At 41.7% G+C, this 18,449-nt stretch overlaps 1 protein-coding gene across 8 annotated transcripts in view; it reads left to right on the top strand.

Moving 5' to 3' along the window:
* The window catches only part of ZNF423 (zinc finger protein 423), a 193,673-nt gene that overhangs the window by 109,326 nt on the left and 65,898 nt on the right, over positions 1-18,449 (top strand). For all 8 annotated transcript variants that reach the window (XM_072346064.1, XM_072346066.1, XM_072346068.1 and 5 more), the window contains one exon: positions 5,647-5,731. In XM_072346064.1, the coding sequence (XP_072202165.1) occupies positions 5,647-5,731 (85 nt within the window). The remainder of the gene's footprint in view (positions 1-5,646; positions 5,732-18,449) is intronic.

The raw sequence follows: 18,449 nt of genomic DNA, 5'->3' as shown, positions 1-18,449 counted from the left end.
AAATTAGGCACCCAACTCCTAATGAATAATTCCAGCCGTAGATGCCTGTTTATGTCAATCTGCTAATTAAAGCACCCACAAACACATCTTACTGCATTAAAAGAACCTGTAAATACTTCTTGAATACAACATCAGAGGCTCAGGAAGTAAGAAAGGACCCTAAGTATGTCCTGAGGACGCAAACTGTAATGCCTGCAGTAGTGCTATCACAAGCTGAGCCCCGCTGGGACTTGTTAGCTCCGGTTCGATGCTGGGACCATGCAGGGCAGCAGCATCTGGGCAGCCCGGAGCACGGCACTGCCTGCCCTCGGCACTGCTCGACCCAACACCGGTGTTCCAAGCTGCTGATGAAATGCCTCAAAAAGTTCTGTTTCTTTCCTTTCTTTCATTCTATCTTTGTTTCTTTCTTTTTATTTTTCCTTTTCCTTTTGGAGTAGAACAGCTGGATATTGCTCCCCTTGGTCTGTGACTAAGGCTCCTGGTGTATGCACCTAATCCTGCACATTCTGCAGAAGAGTAAGGATTGAAAACATCCCTCCTTCAAACTGATACCTTTTGAGAGTTCAGCTGGGGTCTGACTAGGTCGTTCTGCTTCCTCCTTCTCTGGTCTTTATTGCCTTCTAAATCCTTTCAAACACTTTTATTCTCTTAGGTAGAACTAATTCTCCGTATGACCATGCCTGTAGCCTAAAGTATTGCCTATTCTAGCCTATTGACTGTCAGAAGCAGAATACATTGCCATTTAATGCTCTGATTTCTTGCTTTAACTCTCTCTTTTCAGTGAGAGCTTCCATACTTGTTCCCTCAGGGGAGAGTTTTAAGTTCTCCAATAAGGTAAATGCTTTGAATTTCATCCCATGAGGGCAGATCTTAGTTCCTTTATAAAAGATAATGAAAAATCTGCATTTATGGCAATGGCAAATGGTACCTTCAACAGATGTCTATGGCCTCTGCATATGCTAATATCAGAGATCTTTATGGCATGCATCCCAGGAATAGGTATATTGTTACTAGAAATAATTACTTATCTTACCCTTCATTGTAGATACAAGACCTGAATTCTGATGTCAGTTCATGATGAAACTATTGGTGTTTCATTCAGTTTTCACAGTATAATGAGCACTTTTTATGTCTGCCTAGCTCAGGGGTTTTCAAAGAACCATGTTCTCTTTTAGATGTTGATAAATTCCCATATTTCAGGATTGTTTACTTCATTGGCTTCATAACGAAGCTGTGTAAGATGAATGCAGTATTCTGTCATCTTGTTCGTATGCTGTACGCAAGTAACACACCACCTTAGTAGAACTGTCTAAGAGCTCAAAGCATGTAGAGTGACCTGCAGGTGTCCATGTGAGTCACTTCTTTCCAGTTCTTGGGTCTAGTAGAAATTCAGAAGAAAAAAAGTGAAGATTTAGCCCCATAATGAAATAAGGAAAGAAAATATCTACTAGCTTCTGATTAATAGAAAGTGGTAATATTTCAGAAGGAAAACAGATCCGGAGAAAAAAATCCATTCCTTTTTATTGTTTATGTTTGTTTGTGTGTGCACGTGGATGTAGCACCACAGAGAGGAGTATAAATACTTAGTTGTATTTCATTTGCATTTGCTATCAAAAGGTACCTAGAATTGCTTGGCAGGCGTTTTGTTTTGCTTTAATCCATAAGGAAAAAAAGAGAGAAAACATAACCCTTGAAGATGCCATTGCATCCTCTCTTCCTCACATTTTATATCACAGAGATATAAATGAATTAATCACCTTCCTTTGTAAAACGTCTAAGTAGGATCAATTTGTGATGGTCAAAGAAGATTTCTGGGTGCACAGAGGTTTTGCTTCCTCTGCATGGAAACGTCTGCATCAGAGGACTTGTTACTAGGAGGTTTTAAGCCAAGCCAGTGGTATTTAGTATGGGTTTCACTAAGAGGAATAAATAAAATAGACCTTGGTAGTGAAAGGCAGCTCTTACATCAATTTATGTTTGATTCTTATAGTTCTGCACGAGTTCTTCTGTCTCAGTAGGTCTAAAAGTTTCTTTTATTAGATGAGCATCACCAGTATAGGTACCTTTCTGGTGTCTGGCACATGTATAGCTCAAGACCTTTTCATATTCTATTATGATCACATCAGAAGCAATGCTTTCATTTTTACTGAACACATTTCTGTGCGTAGGAGCTTCAGTTTTGAATACATTTTATTAATTCCTTTTAATGCCTTCTGGAGGAATGTGCCTGTCCTGAGAAATATGACAAATTGTTTAGTACTGAGGTTTCTTATTGTCTCTTCTGATGCTGGAAACAGTCACTTTTCAAGCTACTATTTCTCTTACGCAGATTTATCCTTACTTTGTACCATAATCATCACGAACTATTCTTGTTTAACATTGAAAAGGGCAAATAGTCTGGCTTCAGTTAAATTTCCATCTTGAATGGTGATTCTTTATTTAGCCCACCTAGGTTATTTAGACTGAAGAAGCAAAGGAGGTGGCATAGAAAATCAGAAGAATGAACCCCATTGTGCTCCTTTAACTCAGTTCCTTTTCTCCTGCACTCTTTCTTGGATTCAAATCCTTCTCTTTGTTCTCCCCCCACCCCTTCTCTTCCCTTGTAAATCCACTGAATGGAGGAATATTTTCTTTGTAGAACAGGAAACCATTTCCAGATTTAAAGGAGGACAGTCTGGAAAACCCATGGGAACAATGGTTATTTCAGAAAAGAAACCAGACCCCCCTGTTGTTATTACTGCTATTTTGTGCCAAGATTAGAGTGAAGTGTCTTGACTTAATGGGGATTGAGCTCTCAGTTGAAGGCCTGCTCATCTGGTCTCTTGCCACCTTGAAGCTGTCATCTAGACTGTGAGCTCCTCAGAATCTGTTTTGTTATCATATATAAAGACAGAATAGTAAAAAGAGATAACCACCCCACGACGAGTGTCTGTGAAGTTCTGGTGCTCACAAAAATGGTAGCAGAACGTCAGGTTTTGTGCCACAAATAGCATAGCCTTGGATTAAAACTAATGCCTCTGATTTTCTGAGAACGCAAATCAAATTGTTTTGAGTTCTTTTTTAAAGAGAATTATTAACAAGCCAAAAAAATCAGCTCTCCTGTCTTTTGCATATACATCTGAGTGCTAATCAAGCTATAGTTATTTTGTGGCCTGTATGAAGCTATTTGTTGACCTTAATTTGTATCAAGCAGGGTATGCTATCAAAAGAGCCCTTGCCTCAGTCAAACAACTCTCCCAGGCTTGATGTGGCCCAGGGCAGCCCGAGCTGGTGGGTGGCAACCAGCTCATGGCAGGGGTTTGGAACTGGATGGGCTTTAAGGACCCTTCCAACCCAGTCCATTCTTTGGTTATGTGATGTGTGTATCAGCTGAAGCTAGAGATAATATTCACAGAAGTCTGAAATCTGCTGTCTTCTCTGAGGGGTGGTCACACCAAGTGGAGCGTTTTATGTTTGTGAAATGGTGTGGAGGAGTTGGTGCAGGGTCTGTGGATAAACAAAGACATCCTGTTTCCAGATCTGTTAGTAAGTAGCTTTCAGAAGCTTTCTGCTTTTTAAATCAGTTTAAAAAATGAATCACTTGTTTATGTTTAATAGAAGTTTAAAAGCTTGAATTAGAGTTGAACTGAAACAATCTTTCTTAGCCAGTTACTTAGGGAATCCTCGTAACAGAGATAAGTGTTGAACAAGGCACAAAAGTTAGTCAGCTTTGAAGTTTTGAAGAAGGGAAAGGTTTCGAGCTTTAAATGTGACCACATGAACCATTCACAGCTCAGTCCTGTTTTTCTCTTCTAAGGATTTTTGCGTTCTTTCTTTTTTATTTCCCCTTTAGCTTGTGTATGTCAGTGTGCTTGAGGCTTGAGAATACATGTGTATGTCTGTGTGCTTGCACTCGTCTGCTGCAACGGATTCCCAAGAGACAGTGCTGCAGAAGTCCAGCTGCTTTTCCATTAGCAGCCTTGATTTCAGAATGGATTCCAGGAGGATACTTTCTTGAGCTACCTAGGGATAACTAGCCTATCCAAAGAATTTCCTTTTATATGGTTGGCTGTGTCAGTTTTCAGCCAATGGAGTATATCTTCCTATTATCATGTTAATTGCCCATTGTTATTTTAGCCTAGAAAGCCCTGCCTATGTGCAAACACATACTGTGTATTGAATTCATGGAACGTGCATACCATCCATAGATGGTTGTTGTCGTTATGATATTATAGCATGTTCATTAACCTCCAGCAGGCTAACTTGTTGCCACTGATGACATGGGAAGTAGTTAAGAAGCTCCTGGCAGCACCTAATTTGTTATTTCCTCAGCTGGTGCTCAAGGAAATTGGATCCCATGCTCAGAGGGAATGACAGCACCTCCTCTGTTTAACTCAAAACTTCTTATTTATTACTGCTGTCCTAAAAATGAGATTCTATACCTTGGTGTGGGCTGGAGGCTGTAAGAAAAAGTTATTTTCATCCTACAGTGCACAAAAAATGCCCACAAAGTATTTTGTCTCAAAAATGTAAGGGGATATCATTTACTGAGTTAGGTTCCTCACTGCTAATGGCTTGGGAGTCTTATCCATCTGCCAGCAGAGTCGAGGCATGAGTGGGGTATTTCACATGTGTTCTACTGCCATATAGTCCTGCTGTAGGGCTACACTCGTACCTTAGTGTACAAGCAGCAAAGACAGCCAGCTGCCTGGTGACAAGTGTTGCAGTGGGAGTTATTCTCTAGGAAGAAATAGGAACAAAAGGCCCAATTTTTCTAAATTGCACGTCAAAAGATGTCTGTTAAGATAACCTGTTCCCATGCAGTGACTGAGCGTGTACATTAGACAAAGTGCAGTAGTCCTGCTTTGGGAAATGAGGGTTTTTCCAAGTGTACAAAAGCTTAGCACTAGCATTTATTTTTTTCCTAACTTGGATGCCTATCTTGTCTGTGAGCGTTTTCATTTCTACAAATGGTTTCTTGAATTTTTCACTGTCTTATTGCCCAAGTGCATGCACTGCTGTCAATCTGAGTCCAAACCCCATTCCTCCTATTTGAATAAATGCTTCATGTAATTGCCTCTTCACGCTATCTCCTGATTTCTGCGGCTAAGCCTCCCCAGTATGACTTGGTGGCAGAAAACATTTGCAAGAGATTGTGCTAGAAAACCATTATTTGTGGTAATGCAGTTTTTCCAGGATTTCTGATGGGAAACCAGTGCAAAATGTATTTCTCCTCCTGTCCTTCACTTCCCCAAATAACCATTATGTGTTTTCCTGCTGCTTTCTATAAAGACAGAATTTTTTGAAAAAGTTGATCTTTGGGTGAATGCAGAATTCCTTTTCTCTCACTCAACAGGAGCTGTTACTGTAATGGGTTAAATGGCACGAGCAATCTGATTATGGCCAAAGTACTCAAGCGGAATTTCAAGTACTATCATTTGAAAATGTTTTAAGTTGAAATTAAAGCTGACTAAAAGCAGGCTGTTACATAGAGGTTGCATTTATGGCCCCTAAAAGTCCAGCCAAAGTGGATATCGTGTTGGGGATGGAAGGGCAGAAACGGGCTGAATTGAGGGAAGTTGAAGCACGTAACATGCTACATTTATGATCACACTTGCCTTATGCTACAGTGCAGTTTTCTCTAATCTCTTTTTGGTTATTAAACAGAAAAAGACCTATCAGTGCATCAAGTGCCAGATGACCTTTGAGAATGAGAGAGAGATACAAATCCATGTCGCTAACCATATGATTGGTAAGACATCCTTTAAACTAGGCCACTCATGGGCTGCTTGTTTTTGCTACTCTTTGAAATTCACTATTCTAATAACTTGTTAATATTCATGCTGTAATTTATTTTTTATTTTTTATCTTTCAAGGAAAATGATTTTGATGTAATGATTCTTTACTTCAAAGCTTTTTAAATATGTGGTTGTAAAAGTGTTACTGCTGAGCTTTTTTCCTTATCCTTTTGAGTCCTTGTCTAGCATTTTCATTTATATTAAAATCAAACTTTTGACAGTATCTTCCATTTGATAGCACAAATTTCTCTCTATCCATGTAAAAAGTACTTGCCAGTTGTCAACCACTTAGGAGCAATTATGTTTCAATTTTGTATGTCATGACATTGAATAGATTTAACTGCTAGCATTTTCCCAGCTAAATGTGGTGAATTCCTGAAGAACGCTGTCAAAACAAAACGCTTACGGAGTTATTTCAGTGGTATTTTTTCTCTTTCCAACAATTCTGGACTTCAAAAAGTTCAACTTTTCAGATATAGAAGTGGTTTAAAAAGCAGTGCCTGCCACCTCTGTTACTGTCCTGTCAGAAGAGACTGAAGTAGCGTTATTGTAATGTGATGGGTTGTATTTCAGCTGTAACTGGATGATCTCTTTTCTGATGAATTCAAATAAGTGTTTTTCCTGTCTGTGCAGATGTTAGGAATGTATATGTTGGCCCAAGAGGTCAGTTTACTTTGATGCATAGACCACAAAGGAGTTCCTTACACATGCCACTGTAGGTATATGTTGTATAAGTTCCTTCATAGACCCTACAGCACACTTCGTGTGTCTCATATGTTCATGTGCAGCATTTATCTTCCATAAGCATAGTGGTTTTCCTTCAGTAGTTTTACATTTAGGAAACTGTTCTCCCATCAATGCGTATGTGTAACTCCTATTATCTTTGATTTGAATTATGCATAAATACCATAGAGAGAGAGAGAGAGAGAAATGCAGACTGACAGAGAATTCACCCCCCGCCCCCACCTTAAAAATATACGTGTCAGTCAGAGTAATTTTCATTCTAGAGCCAGGCAGGAGTTTCAAGCCAATGTCAAGCAGGTTAAGATGAAGATATCTAAAAATGTTTGCTTTTGGAGCAGGTGTTAATGTAATCTCTTGTTTGCAAGCTTGAAGAGTGAGATCCTTGTTAATTGGACCACAGTGGTTTCATACAGCTCCCCCCTAGAATTTTTTAGTAGAAGCCTGAAAGAAAGGAGTCCGTAGGCAAGCTTATTGCTTCCAAGTTGTGATACAGTAAATGATCGCTCATCTTTAAATTCATAGCTCATGAAATGTTGAATTAAGGTTCTGCTTGATTTGAGAGAAGAATTTTTCCTCCTCCTGGAAAGAAGTAATTTCTTTACAGTGATTGATGTGTGAAGTTTATCTATTTATATTTCCAAATTAGTGCTGTCTGGAATAATGCATGACAATATATATGTCATGAGAAGTTTCAGGATTACAGGATTGCTATTGGAAAGCAACACTGCTGTAAGTCCAAGGAGGCTGAGCAAAGTGTGGTGCTGTAGTCTGTGAAAACTATACTTGCTGTTTCCTTGAAGCAGTGCATAAGTTCTAATACGTGTTTGGAAAAAGCCTATAATAAAGCGAAGGCATACATGGACTCAGTTCTGCATACCTAGGACACTGCAAATGCCTGAATATGGTAAGAACAACTGATCCTTCCTCTTAGGGATCATGTCTTTGGATCTTTTTACTGAGAGGTGGGCTGAGAACGTTCATGAAGTCATCGCTTCTTATGGTGGCGTTTGGGGAAGAGGGAAGTATAGAAACCTCTGGTGAGGAGCCCTCTTCCTCCTGCTGTGGGGCAGCTCAGCCTGTTCACAGGTGCTTGGACATGGGGCTGCCTGCAAAAGCATGCTGTCGGTGAGTCTCCTTTTGGCATTTGCTCTTTACTGAGGAATGGTGCATTTGGAGGTGAGGTTAGGTGTCACGGTTTCTCTACCAATAAATGCCGTGCAGATTTTTGGTGATAATTTGCGTAGTGCTGTTAGTAACAGTGGAGTGATGGATTGCTTCCTGGGCTTGCTCCTGTGGCCTTTGTTCAAAGCCTGAGAGCCTTAATCCCTTTCACAGGCTGCAAGAGAGACAAGCATGTGCCTTGCTGTTGCTCAGGCTGCCTTATTGATGGTACAGTGTGGAGTGGAAGAGGTTTCCTTGGTGTTAGACCAAGCTTTGTCAGATGGCAGTGAGAGAAAGAAGCTGATTCATCTGTTCTGTAGGACTGTGTCACAGCAGTTACTAACATCACTGTTGTCAGTGCAGGACCTACACCCCGGGATTTGTTTGTGTCACGATCCTGGAGTGAGCATTCAGGTGCACAGGGAGTGGATGGACCCTGCTCTTGGATTGTGCCTGCTAAGGAGCTCGATGAACTTGTTCGTGTCTGTCTGAAATTAAGGTGTCTGCTTTAATATAGTCATTGAAGTGTCGTCTGGGGAAAATGAATGATTGATACCAATCTAAGATAAGAGTTTGAGTAGGATAAGCATTTCCAGGGAGAGGTTTTTATCTCATTTGAATCTGAAGTGAGCGAAGACAATGAAGTTAACCTTGACATGTAGTTTTAGGTAAAAAAAAACACGCTTGGCTTTGATAATCCAAGGCCTCTCAGCTGCACTTTCTTCTCATACTTTGCAAAACACAAAATCAATAGTTGACAGATGTCCTAAACGCTTGCTTACAGTTTCATTCTGCTCAAATGACTGTCAACAAAGGAATCCTCGCTCTGTAGGCGTGATGCCCCCTAAGTAGTGATGTCCATAATGTGATTAAAGATTTCAGTGATTTCTTACATCGTAGTTGTGGAGAGTGCCTCCAGTGCAGTTGGCTGTGCGTCCCTCCTCCACCTCTCAGCTCTTCAGGCTGGAGTCAGAGGCCCTGCTCATAATTCATGGAGGTAGGGGGTTATTTTTTTCAAAGCAATATGCAGGGAATTTCTAGTGCTACTCCCACACACTGCTTTGAAAAATTACCCTTCTGCACTCTGGCCCTTCATATCCTGTGCACAAACACTGAGGCATATTGGGTCCTGCACAGGGTCCCTAGAGAAGGAGCGGGCTGGATCCATCCCTGGAGGAGGTAAATGGTGGATGTTATGTTTCATTTTACACTGGGGCCTGTAGGAGGGCTGGAAGCAGCAGAACAGACTTCTTCAGCTGCAGTTAGACAGAATAGGATCTATTTAGAAATGTTTTCAGCCTGGGGGGCGGGGGGGTGGGCAGGGAGGAGGCTCGGGGTGGAATTTGTAGAGAGTAGAGGTCTTTGAAACATTGCACTGATTGGATCTCCTTTGAAACTTGTCCATGTGCACAGAGAGGGGATCCCCCTTTGAAACATTTACAGGCGCTGGGGAGTCCACTTGGGAGTATATCAAAAACTTTCAGTACTCCTTGCAGCCTCTGTACTTGCTTACCTCCTGTTGCGCTGACCTGGCAATGTTTAAAGCTTCTCCCCCTTATCTCCCCACCTTCCCCTGCCTCTGATGTGCATGCAGTCTCTGTTAGATGCAGGAAGATGGGCGTACGCAGCCGTGGGCTCTATGGGGGGCGGTGCGCAGCCATGGCAGCAGCCAGAAGCATAGAAATCTGTTAATGCAGCTTTTCTCCTGTGGCTTTGGGAGCTGAGGAACTGGAATTCCCTATCTCCTGGCCACTGCTTAGGCCCCAGTATATGTGGGCAAGGGTTGCCAAGGGTCCAGCACCTGCCTCCCTCAGCTTCTCTGGAGCTGGCAGAGGAGAAGCCCCTCTGGCCTGGTGTTTTGCTGATGGGTTTACATGTGTGCTGGTCCCACAGCTGGGCAGGGTTCTGTAGTTCTTGTGTCTCAGGCTGCATACAAAACCTCAGCTCATTGCCCTCTGAGCATGTTGGTGCCATGATGTCAGGAAGCAGGGTGTTCAAATCCATGCTGAGGCTCTGCCCTGCACGAGGAGAGGCTGTGGACATAGCAGTACTTCTGTGCTGTGATTAGAGATGTTGTTTTCTATTTAATGTTCTGAAAGGATGAATGACTCTTGCCACCTTTCTTTCTCCCTTTCTCTGCAAAAGTCTCCTGGCAAATGCACTCAAGAAACTGAACTGCAGCATGGTTAATGCTGGAGCACAGAAACTAATTATTTCTGGCCGTCTTCTAACAGCAGAATGACTTCAGCATCCCCCTGCCTTGTGCTGCAGAGGAGCCCAAGCATCTGTGGCTTCCAGAGAGCTGCCCACAGTCTGCCCAACCCTTTGGGCTCAACTGCTCCTTCCTAGGGGTGCTCCCATCCCTGCACATGTGTGTGCTCTGGGTCAGCGTGGAGGCATGGATGCGGTGGCAGGAGTGGGGCTGGTGGTGGGGGCACAGGCTGGCTACAGGCTGTGGTATGCGCGAGGCAGAGCGGGAGGCCCTGCTGCGTTCTGTGAGGGCCACCTGGGAGCTGAGGGAGCGCTGCAGGGAAAGCTTCCAGGAGTCACACTGAAATTGTTCTGGGGTCTGGTTCCTGGACTGCTGTCCAAATAAATATCTCCTTGTTTGATGTGATGGGGACAGCCGTGTTAAACAACTGCGTTTGGAGGAACGGGGAGAATTTTCTAAGTGCTGCCCCAAGCTGTGGCGTGTTGTACACTGTGTGTAATGGAGGGCTGCAAGTATCTAAATTACCTTTCCTGCCCTTGGAGATCATGTTTCAAGCTCTGGAGTTGCTCTGCCAGAATTAAACACAAAGCAGAGGGATAACATCCATCCACAGTTGTTTTTTTTTTCTTTCAGATGCATACAAGTATTTGAAAAAACCCACCCAAATGCAGGTCTGGTATATTGTATATTTGGTATATTTGTAGGCTTGTTGCTCTTAAGAGCTCTAGTAACTACATGTTTTTGAAAGAAGTAATTGAGAAAGCTGATTTTATGTTCCAGTAATCATTAGGTGATATCAACCAAGATGGAACCAACAGAGAAGGAGCTGAGGTAGTGTTCAAAACCAGACATAGACCCAGATACGCACAGATATGTTTTCTGTTTAAAAATTGAAGCAAACAGTTTCCTTCTGATTTAAGAAATGGTTGTTTTCATAATTCAGATCATACCAGAGTTTCAAATGTACATACTACTATTCAGTGAAAACTGGGGCTGATTTTGGGTGTTTTAAACTCCTGCTTGTCACAGAACACTCTGAGCACGTGTGCATATGAAGAGGATGTACGTAAAGATGGTTTTTGCAGCTCCAGCATTATACATGAGGAAATATTGACCCAGGGCAACCCTGATGAGGATGTGATGCGTTTCCGATTGTGGGGTCTGATCCTTTGGAGCACTTTGTTCCCTCTCCTCCTTGGTTTGGGAGCTGGGAAGGCTAATGCTTCTCAGAATCATTCTCACAATAAAATATCATTTATATGGAGTGTATGTAGTCAATGGAGAGAGAAGGGTGATTTTAATTTTTGTAAAATTCTCTTTTTGGTGTGGTGTTTGTTTGATGTGGCACATGAATTCTAATGGGTTTAAAGTTTAAGGGTGCTATTTGGTATCACCGTTAAGATACTATCATGATGTTGTGTCCTGGGACAGAACTGTTTGATTCTTGAGGGAAGCTCTTCAGGCAGAGCACTCGTGTTAGTTAAAGCATCTGCGTGGTAGCAGTGATGATGACATTGCAAAGCACCGTCTTGGTAGTAGTTTTCAGGCATTAAGGCAAGTAGTAATGTGCCAGATTGTTTTTGAAGCATCAGATGCAAATTATCAACAGGAACATATTTTTGGACTCAACAGCTGAATGTGTGAATTAATTATGGGCACATTAGGAACTCAAAAATATTTTTTTAACTTTGATGTTTGTAAAGCATATTCCTAGTAATTGCTCTTTTAATGCAGAAACGGAAGGTACAGCCTTCATGTATTTACCCAGCGCTTGCTTAAATATCCAAGCCTACATGGACTTGCTTTAATTAGCAGTATGTGCTAGAATTCCGCGTTGCAGGGGCTGGCTGTTGCAAATGACCAGTTTTAGGGAAGGTGAGCTGCAGTGGCAAGCACAGCCTGCAGTCTGCACAGCCCTCCCGTGCCCTGGGCTGGCTGCAGCCTGCAGGGAGCTGCGAGCGGGGCTGGGGCTGGGACTCTGCCCGGTCCCAGACAAAGGCTGTGCTGCTGCCAGCAGGCTCATCCGTCCCTGCTCCAGCTCTGAGCCCAGGGCATCTTCGTTCTGCTCACTGCCTTGAGCTGTAAGCGCTTGTGCAGGTACTTAAATAACATTCTAAGGAGTGTAGTACATAAAAGCTAGAATTGTTCCAATAAAAAACTTACAGTTTTTAACAGTGTAGTTGCACTGAAAGCCAAATTACTATTGTTAAGGAGTGGGAGATGCTCTCTGTAGTACAAACAAATCGGCCCCTAATATAATTCAGCACTTAATTGGTCTCTCACTTTGAAATTGGTTTAATAAATTGTGTATTTACTGTCACTGCCTTCCCAAAGCCTGGAAAATTCATTATCCAAAATTGCAATAATTTTATCCAGCCACACTGTATAGTTGTGGCCTCCTGCAATTGTTATCTATGCATATTTGTTCATAACATTTACTCCATTTCATGACAATGTGTTTTGTTTCACTTGTATATCTGCAAAGAAAGAAGTAGCGTTTCCCTTAATGTATTCATTCACATTTTCCTTTTGCATTTTTCATTTCATTTACAACTTGGTAATAGTAGTTCAGTTTTCACTGACATTTTTATAGCTGCTATGACAACATTCCTGTTTTGCATGATACATGCATAATCGGCTGTGATCCCAGTTTCACATTGCTTTCATTCTTTCTTAACTGTGTTAAGATTCCTTGCAGCCTCCAAATTCAATTTTCATAGGCAGTTGTGATTACACCTGTTTAAACAGTTTCCTGGTCGTTTCATATTTATTCATAGAGGCAGCAGTTGATAAAACACCTTTTCTGCAATCAGCCAGAGCTTTAAGTGTGATTTTTCTTCAGAGTAATCATTAGCAAACACCTCGATCTGTTCGCAGCCTTATCAATATCAGCTGGGCAGTGTGGCCAAAAATGCTGTTCTTCAGTAGACTCTGCCCTCTGTAGCAGTGATTGTCCCAAATGCGTAACTTGTTCTTCATTTTTGTCAATGCCATTAACCTCAAAGACTGCTGTACTTGTGCATTTAATAGTTTGCAGAGATGCTTCCTGCCTGTTTCTCAGATGTTTTGTGTGTGTGGCCTTGTCTCTCCAAGTTCACAAATTTCGTAGCCCTTCTTTGCTAGTCTTGAATGTGGAAAAAAAAATGCAAGTTCTCACCATATGGGATTTCAGTTCTCCCTGCAGATGGCAAAATGACTCCAGTGCTTCCCAGTGGAGAGGTCAGCACCCCTCTGTGTCCTACTTTCCATCAACAAACACCAGAATATTTCTTGGGGGCTGGGGAGCAAACCTTCCCTCATTCCTAGGTGTGGACTTCAGACCTGATAGAAACGATGAGTTAAGGAACTTCTTCCAGTGTGAATTCCAGGTTTTAACATCCCTATCAGCTCTGTCCGAAGGTTAGGATCTGTTTGTAGGAGCTTTCTAACAAATAATAGCAACCTTGTCTGGAGCAAGTAGGTATTACCCCTGCTTCTTCCTTATCTGCCATACAAATCTGTCAGCTTGGGAACTTCAGGTGCCTTTTGGTGGAAGGTAGGTAGTATGAAAAATAAATGAGGAGCAAAGGAAGGAATGGAAAACCCCTATCAGGCTAGCTAGGAATTAGTGTCAGAGTTATAGAATATTCTTTTTACCTCTTTGGGGAAATCTTGACAAGGTTCCAGACCATTTCCAGTCAGGAAAAAGGAAAAATAAAGTTTATCGTATTAGTAAATTGTAAGAAAATTCATTCTCTACTAACAAAATCCTGGATTTCGTTTTCTAAATTCTTTGTTTCTTATCGAGCACTTCTGAGCACCCAACCTAAAGCGTTTATTTTTTCTTCTTCTGTTTATTATGATGAAAGCCCCTGGTTTTGAATTGGGTACTGGCTTACACATGCTGAACCCTAACTCTGCAGTTATCGTACTGAAATGGCTTGCCTGTGTGTTAAGGTCCATATTTGTCCCTCCTGTTACTTGGTTGACTTCAAAGAGAGACAGTTGGCCCATTGCCTTTAATTACAGCTCAAGCTAAACAGCGCCCCTAACCTTGGGGAGAATTTAATCTGGTGTATTAGAACAAGAGATTACAACTGATATTTCTGTTTTTTCCTAGCTGGTAAACAAGTCAAATTGAACACAGGCCTCCCTGTACACTTCTGCTTCTTTGGGTACTCACATGGGTTTTTTTAGTTTTTTTCCCTGCATTTGTAATTGGAAACTTTTCTATGCAGAGGGTCCTTGCAAATTACTCCCATGAAGGAAGCCCGTGTACATTATTTAAATGCTTTTACCTTGTTCAGCATTTTAAGGCTCCCAGCACAGGTAAAGCCTTTGCACAAACAGCCTTTGTTGTTTGCACCAGAAGTGTTTGCTTGCTCGAATATCACATTTTTGTCACGAACTCCTCCTGGTTCAGTCTGTTAGTGAGTTTTGACAGTTCTGGGCCTTTGTAAGTAACAGAATTCTTTAACGGAGCATTTTAACTTTGCACATTCATTCTGTGCCTTTCTGCAAAACAAACTTGTGTAATGAAAAAAGTCAAGAAGTTGCCATTCTTGCAGGAGGCAGCAGCCACTTTGTGGCTGTGTGGTGGGCCTGAGGAGGGTGGTGGGAGCTCGGCCCTGTCTGACTTTCCTGCGGGAATGTTGAGCTTTTAAGAACTGTCAGTGCCGTTGTCTGCCATGTTCAAACAAGAAGTTGAAGTTACGCTTCTTTCTTTGTCAGTTGAAATATTAACCTTTTCCTGGTGAGAAATTATGGGTTTAGAAACCAAAAAACCTTTTTATTTGGACCTACCCCAACAACAAAAAAACCAAACCCACAACTACGTAAGAGTACTGTGGTCTTCAGAAGACCAGAGCTGGCCAGAAAACTTCCCTGTTCATTGTGTTTCCCATAGCTGGTTTCTCCTCCTGGTTGTCTCTGCACTTTGTTTCTGCATTGTCCTGCTGGCAACAACCCATATGTGGGTGGCTGCTGCGTGCTGACCACCTCCTGCTTCCTGTGCAGACAGATCCAGAGTGGAGCTTCCTTCATTTGCTCCTCCTGCATTAATGGAGTCTGGGAAATGGCACTGCGAGAAAGAAGTCCATAGCACACCACTGATGTGCATAAGTCAGTCCATCAGCCAGTCACAGCCTGCTGAACTCCATTTAACGAGGGGTATATTTTATTCTGTATTCACGGGCATGATTTTTAGGATGATTCAACCTAGGCAGATCCATCAGTTTCAAGCTTTGCTCCAGGTAGGGTTTGGGTGTTTTAAAGTAATGACGTCAGCTGGCGCGGTTGGCTTGTCTTCCATTGTGGTGTTTTGCACACATCAGTTATTACACATTGTTGTATGGACAAATATTTCCTAAACCCCATGACTGTGAGTTATATCCAGGAATAAATGTTGGCAACAAAAGTTAAATGATGAAACCTTATGGAATGAATGGTAACTGATTCAAGCTGGTCCGGATATAGATAGTAAAAGCTGAGGGAAGAAAGTAATCTAGTAACAACTTCTCCGTTTTTAATTTTCTAGTTAAGGATTTATTTAACTTTTGACCTTTTGGTTTGGTATTTATGCTTAAAATATAGGATTTGTGAGAGGAAAAAAAAACAACAAAACAACCACTCTACCCATCTAAAATCTCTTACAGTCATTAATGAGCTTCCAAGGAACAGGAAATTTACATTCTGAGATCTGAGTTTCTAGATTAGTTTATACTTACGTATTTCCTTATACTTACATGTTTGAAAACCTGGTGGGAGACAGCTGATATTTTAAGCCAGGCTTTTTCAAGTTATATGTTCTTTGATATAGTTTAGCAAAGAAAATTTAAAAGCCTATACTGCAAAAGCAATCTATAGTTTTTTCTCTGTCTTTTTCTGCAATTACAATAATTACAGTGATATGCTCTGAAGTTTAAATGCAGCCTTTTAAACTTTTTCTTTCATGTCTTAAAAAATTGCATAGTCATGCAGAAATCCAATGCTACAAAAATACCTGAGGTTCCAGGAAAGTTACGTGTGTTATTGGAGTGTTACTAAAAGTAGAGAAAGGTTCTCCTTGTATTTACACTGAAACTCAAGCATTATTTTGATAGTTGTGTTAATTGCGTTAGCCTTCATGGATGTGATTGTTGGGGCATCTGATGTCTGTGTGCCCCTGACAGAGGCACTTGCTGCTGTCGTACTCCTTGTTTCTCAGAGATTTCTGTTCCTAAGTGTTCAGCTTTGAGTGTCAAAGTGTCCACATAGAGTTGACAGACAAGGGGAAACTTGCTATGTATTTTCTGAACAGCCTGTCTGGAAACTGTAACTTGCAGTTGCTTGTAAATGCTTCATTGCTAAGCAGCTCAAGATGGTGAAAGTTAGCAGTTCTGGAGCTCCATGCAGACACTGCTTGTAAACTGTTAACTAGTGCATGGTTTGTGTTTTGTGCACAAGTGGTCCCTGCAATTTAAACGCTGGTGTTCAATTTTAAAGCAGATACATATTTGTCATACAGTGTGGAAGGCCAGATTTGTCTACAAAGGCGTGGGTTGCTTACTTCTGCAACTATGATTTAATGTGGGTTTTTTTCTTATTAATCACTGAAAATATTGGAGTTTGTTTTTCCTTTCAGTGGAAACACCAGTAGACCATAAATGTACAAGGTGTAATTATATCTATCTTGCATCTTTATTCTTGTTTGAACGTGGACTACTGGTAAAGGCCTCTCAAGACCCAAAGAATGGACACTAAATGGCCCAGTCATAGAGGTTCCCCATTTTCCTAAGGCTTAATCTGGGGAAGTGGCTGCCATTTGCAGGCTAGCAATACAGTAAAAGCACATCATTGTACACAACATTTTATTTGGGCAGCTGTATAAAAATGGCAACACACTGTGAAATCCATTAACAGCAAAACATGTTAAATTCAGCAAAATGCATCTCATGTGGAACACTGAATAAGAAATTATAGTCTGAGTTTTACTAGTTGGTTATCAGAGTCTGTCTTGAATGAAGAGAATCAAATTTTTTCCATGCGTCTGCCTATAATAACAGCGAATGCTGTACGCTGGGCTTTGAAACTAGTGTGCACCTGTAAATCTTTGCCCCGGTACTTTTCTGCAAGGTTTTCACATATCTAATCTTCATATCCACTGGGAGCCCTGGTGGCAGTTCTTGCTCAAACAAAGAGCTCCTATTTGCATGCTGGGGCTCACTGGTGCTCACTAGCATTGCTTGAACAATTCAGGAACATTTGCACAAGTAAGCTTAGTGGGATGTAGGAGGAAGAGCTCCAACTGGGAACAGATTGAGTCATCACCTGTAACTGACTGCCAGTGCCAGCGTGGACCTCTGTGTGGACAGCCATGAGTAGGTCCTTTGGCTTTGCTGGGATTCCCTGGGTGGATTTTGTTCTGCATGTGGTAAGATTTTTCAAGATTTCAAGATTTTTTTTCAGCATTTCAAGGTTTTTTTTCAGTAATATTGTTTTTCAAATAGTGTTTAAAAATTCAGAAAATCTCTTGTAAAGTGTTCTGCATTTCCACTGTTCTTGTTTAACTGTGAGATGTTGTTCATCAAGATAGGATGCCATTAAGTATTCCGGTACAGAAAGGAGAAATGAGTTTACTCTTGCTTGGTAGAAAATGAAATAGCCATGTTAACTTTAGCTCTTATCATGAGATTAAAAGTCTAATGGGGAATAGTGTCATTTTCAGTCTTCAAAGCCAGCACCAATGACCTTTTCAGAGTTTTAACTTCAACTGCCTAATGATTTCTCTCCTGGAAAAAGCAGAAAAAGGTCTTTTCCTTGCTGAGAAAGTGAACAAATGGATGGATAAACTTAACTGTGTGTTGGAGCAGGCTAAACCACTTTTGTTCATATTTAACACCGACAGATGGGAGGTGGCTTCCAGGCTGTATTGCTCACGTCACCCCCTGCTCTGCAGGGAGAGCACGAAGCCAAAGAGCCAGGGCAGGAGGGCAGTGTGGGGACAGCCCCTCCTTTGCCTGCACACCCTGGTGCTGGTGGCCCCGGGCAGTGGTTGTGGCTCAGTGTGGTGTGGTGGCTGCAGGCACTGGTGGCCCTGGGCAGCCATATCTGTGCATGCCGCTCACCCCGAGCTGGCTCGATGTTGCTGGGGGCTTGTTTCCTGTCTAGGAACACTGGAATTTCTTGGTGCAGTTCCTGTTTGCGTTTGCACGTTTGTGCTCTTGCTCTTTTGCCAAGCTGGCAGCACACAAGGGTGACTTCCTGCTCAGGGATGTAGAAGTGATCCTGTGATTCTTCCTCTGCAGCCACTGGGAGATAAAAGCCAGGACATCGGGGACTGCAAAGAGGGAGCCAAATTATATTTATAATATTAAAGTGAGTGCATTTGTGGTTTTGCCATTCTCTAGGGTTTTTCATAAGTAGAAAAACATGAATTAGCATTTTCCATTTCCATATATTGACTGGAAAAATAGCCTGCTCTCAATTAAGACCTATAGCTTTTGGGATGTATGCAACAATTTTATAAAATATTTACAGCAAAATTTGCATTTTACATGGCAATACAGTTTTTCTTGTGTTTAGCGGAAAGGACTTAG

This window comes from Excalfactoria chinensis, chromosome 11 (genome assembly GCF_039878825.1).
Source record: "Excalfactoria chinensis isolate bCotChi1 chromosome 11, bCotChi1.hap2, whole genome shotgun sequence".
In the NCBI taxonomy this organism is placed as follows: domain Eukaryota; kingdom Metazoa; phylum Chordata; class Aves; order Galliformes; family Phasianidae; genus Excalfactoria; species Excalfactoria chinensis.
Note: the sequence above shows the minus strand (reverse complement) of the source record. Positions and strands in the feature narration are given on the sequence as shown.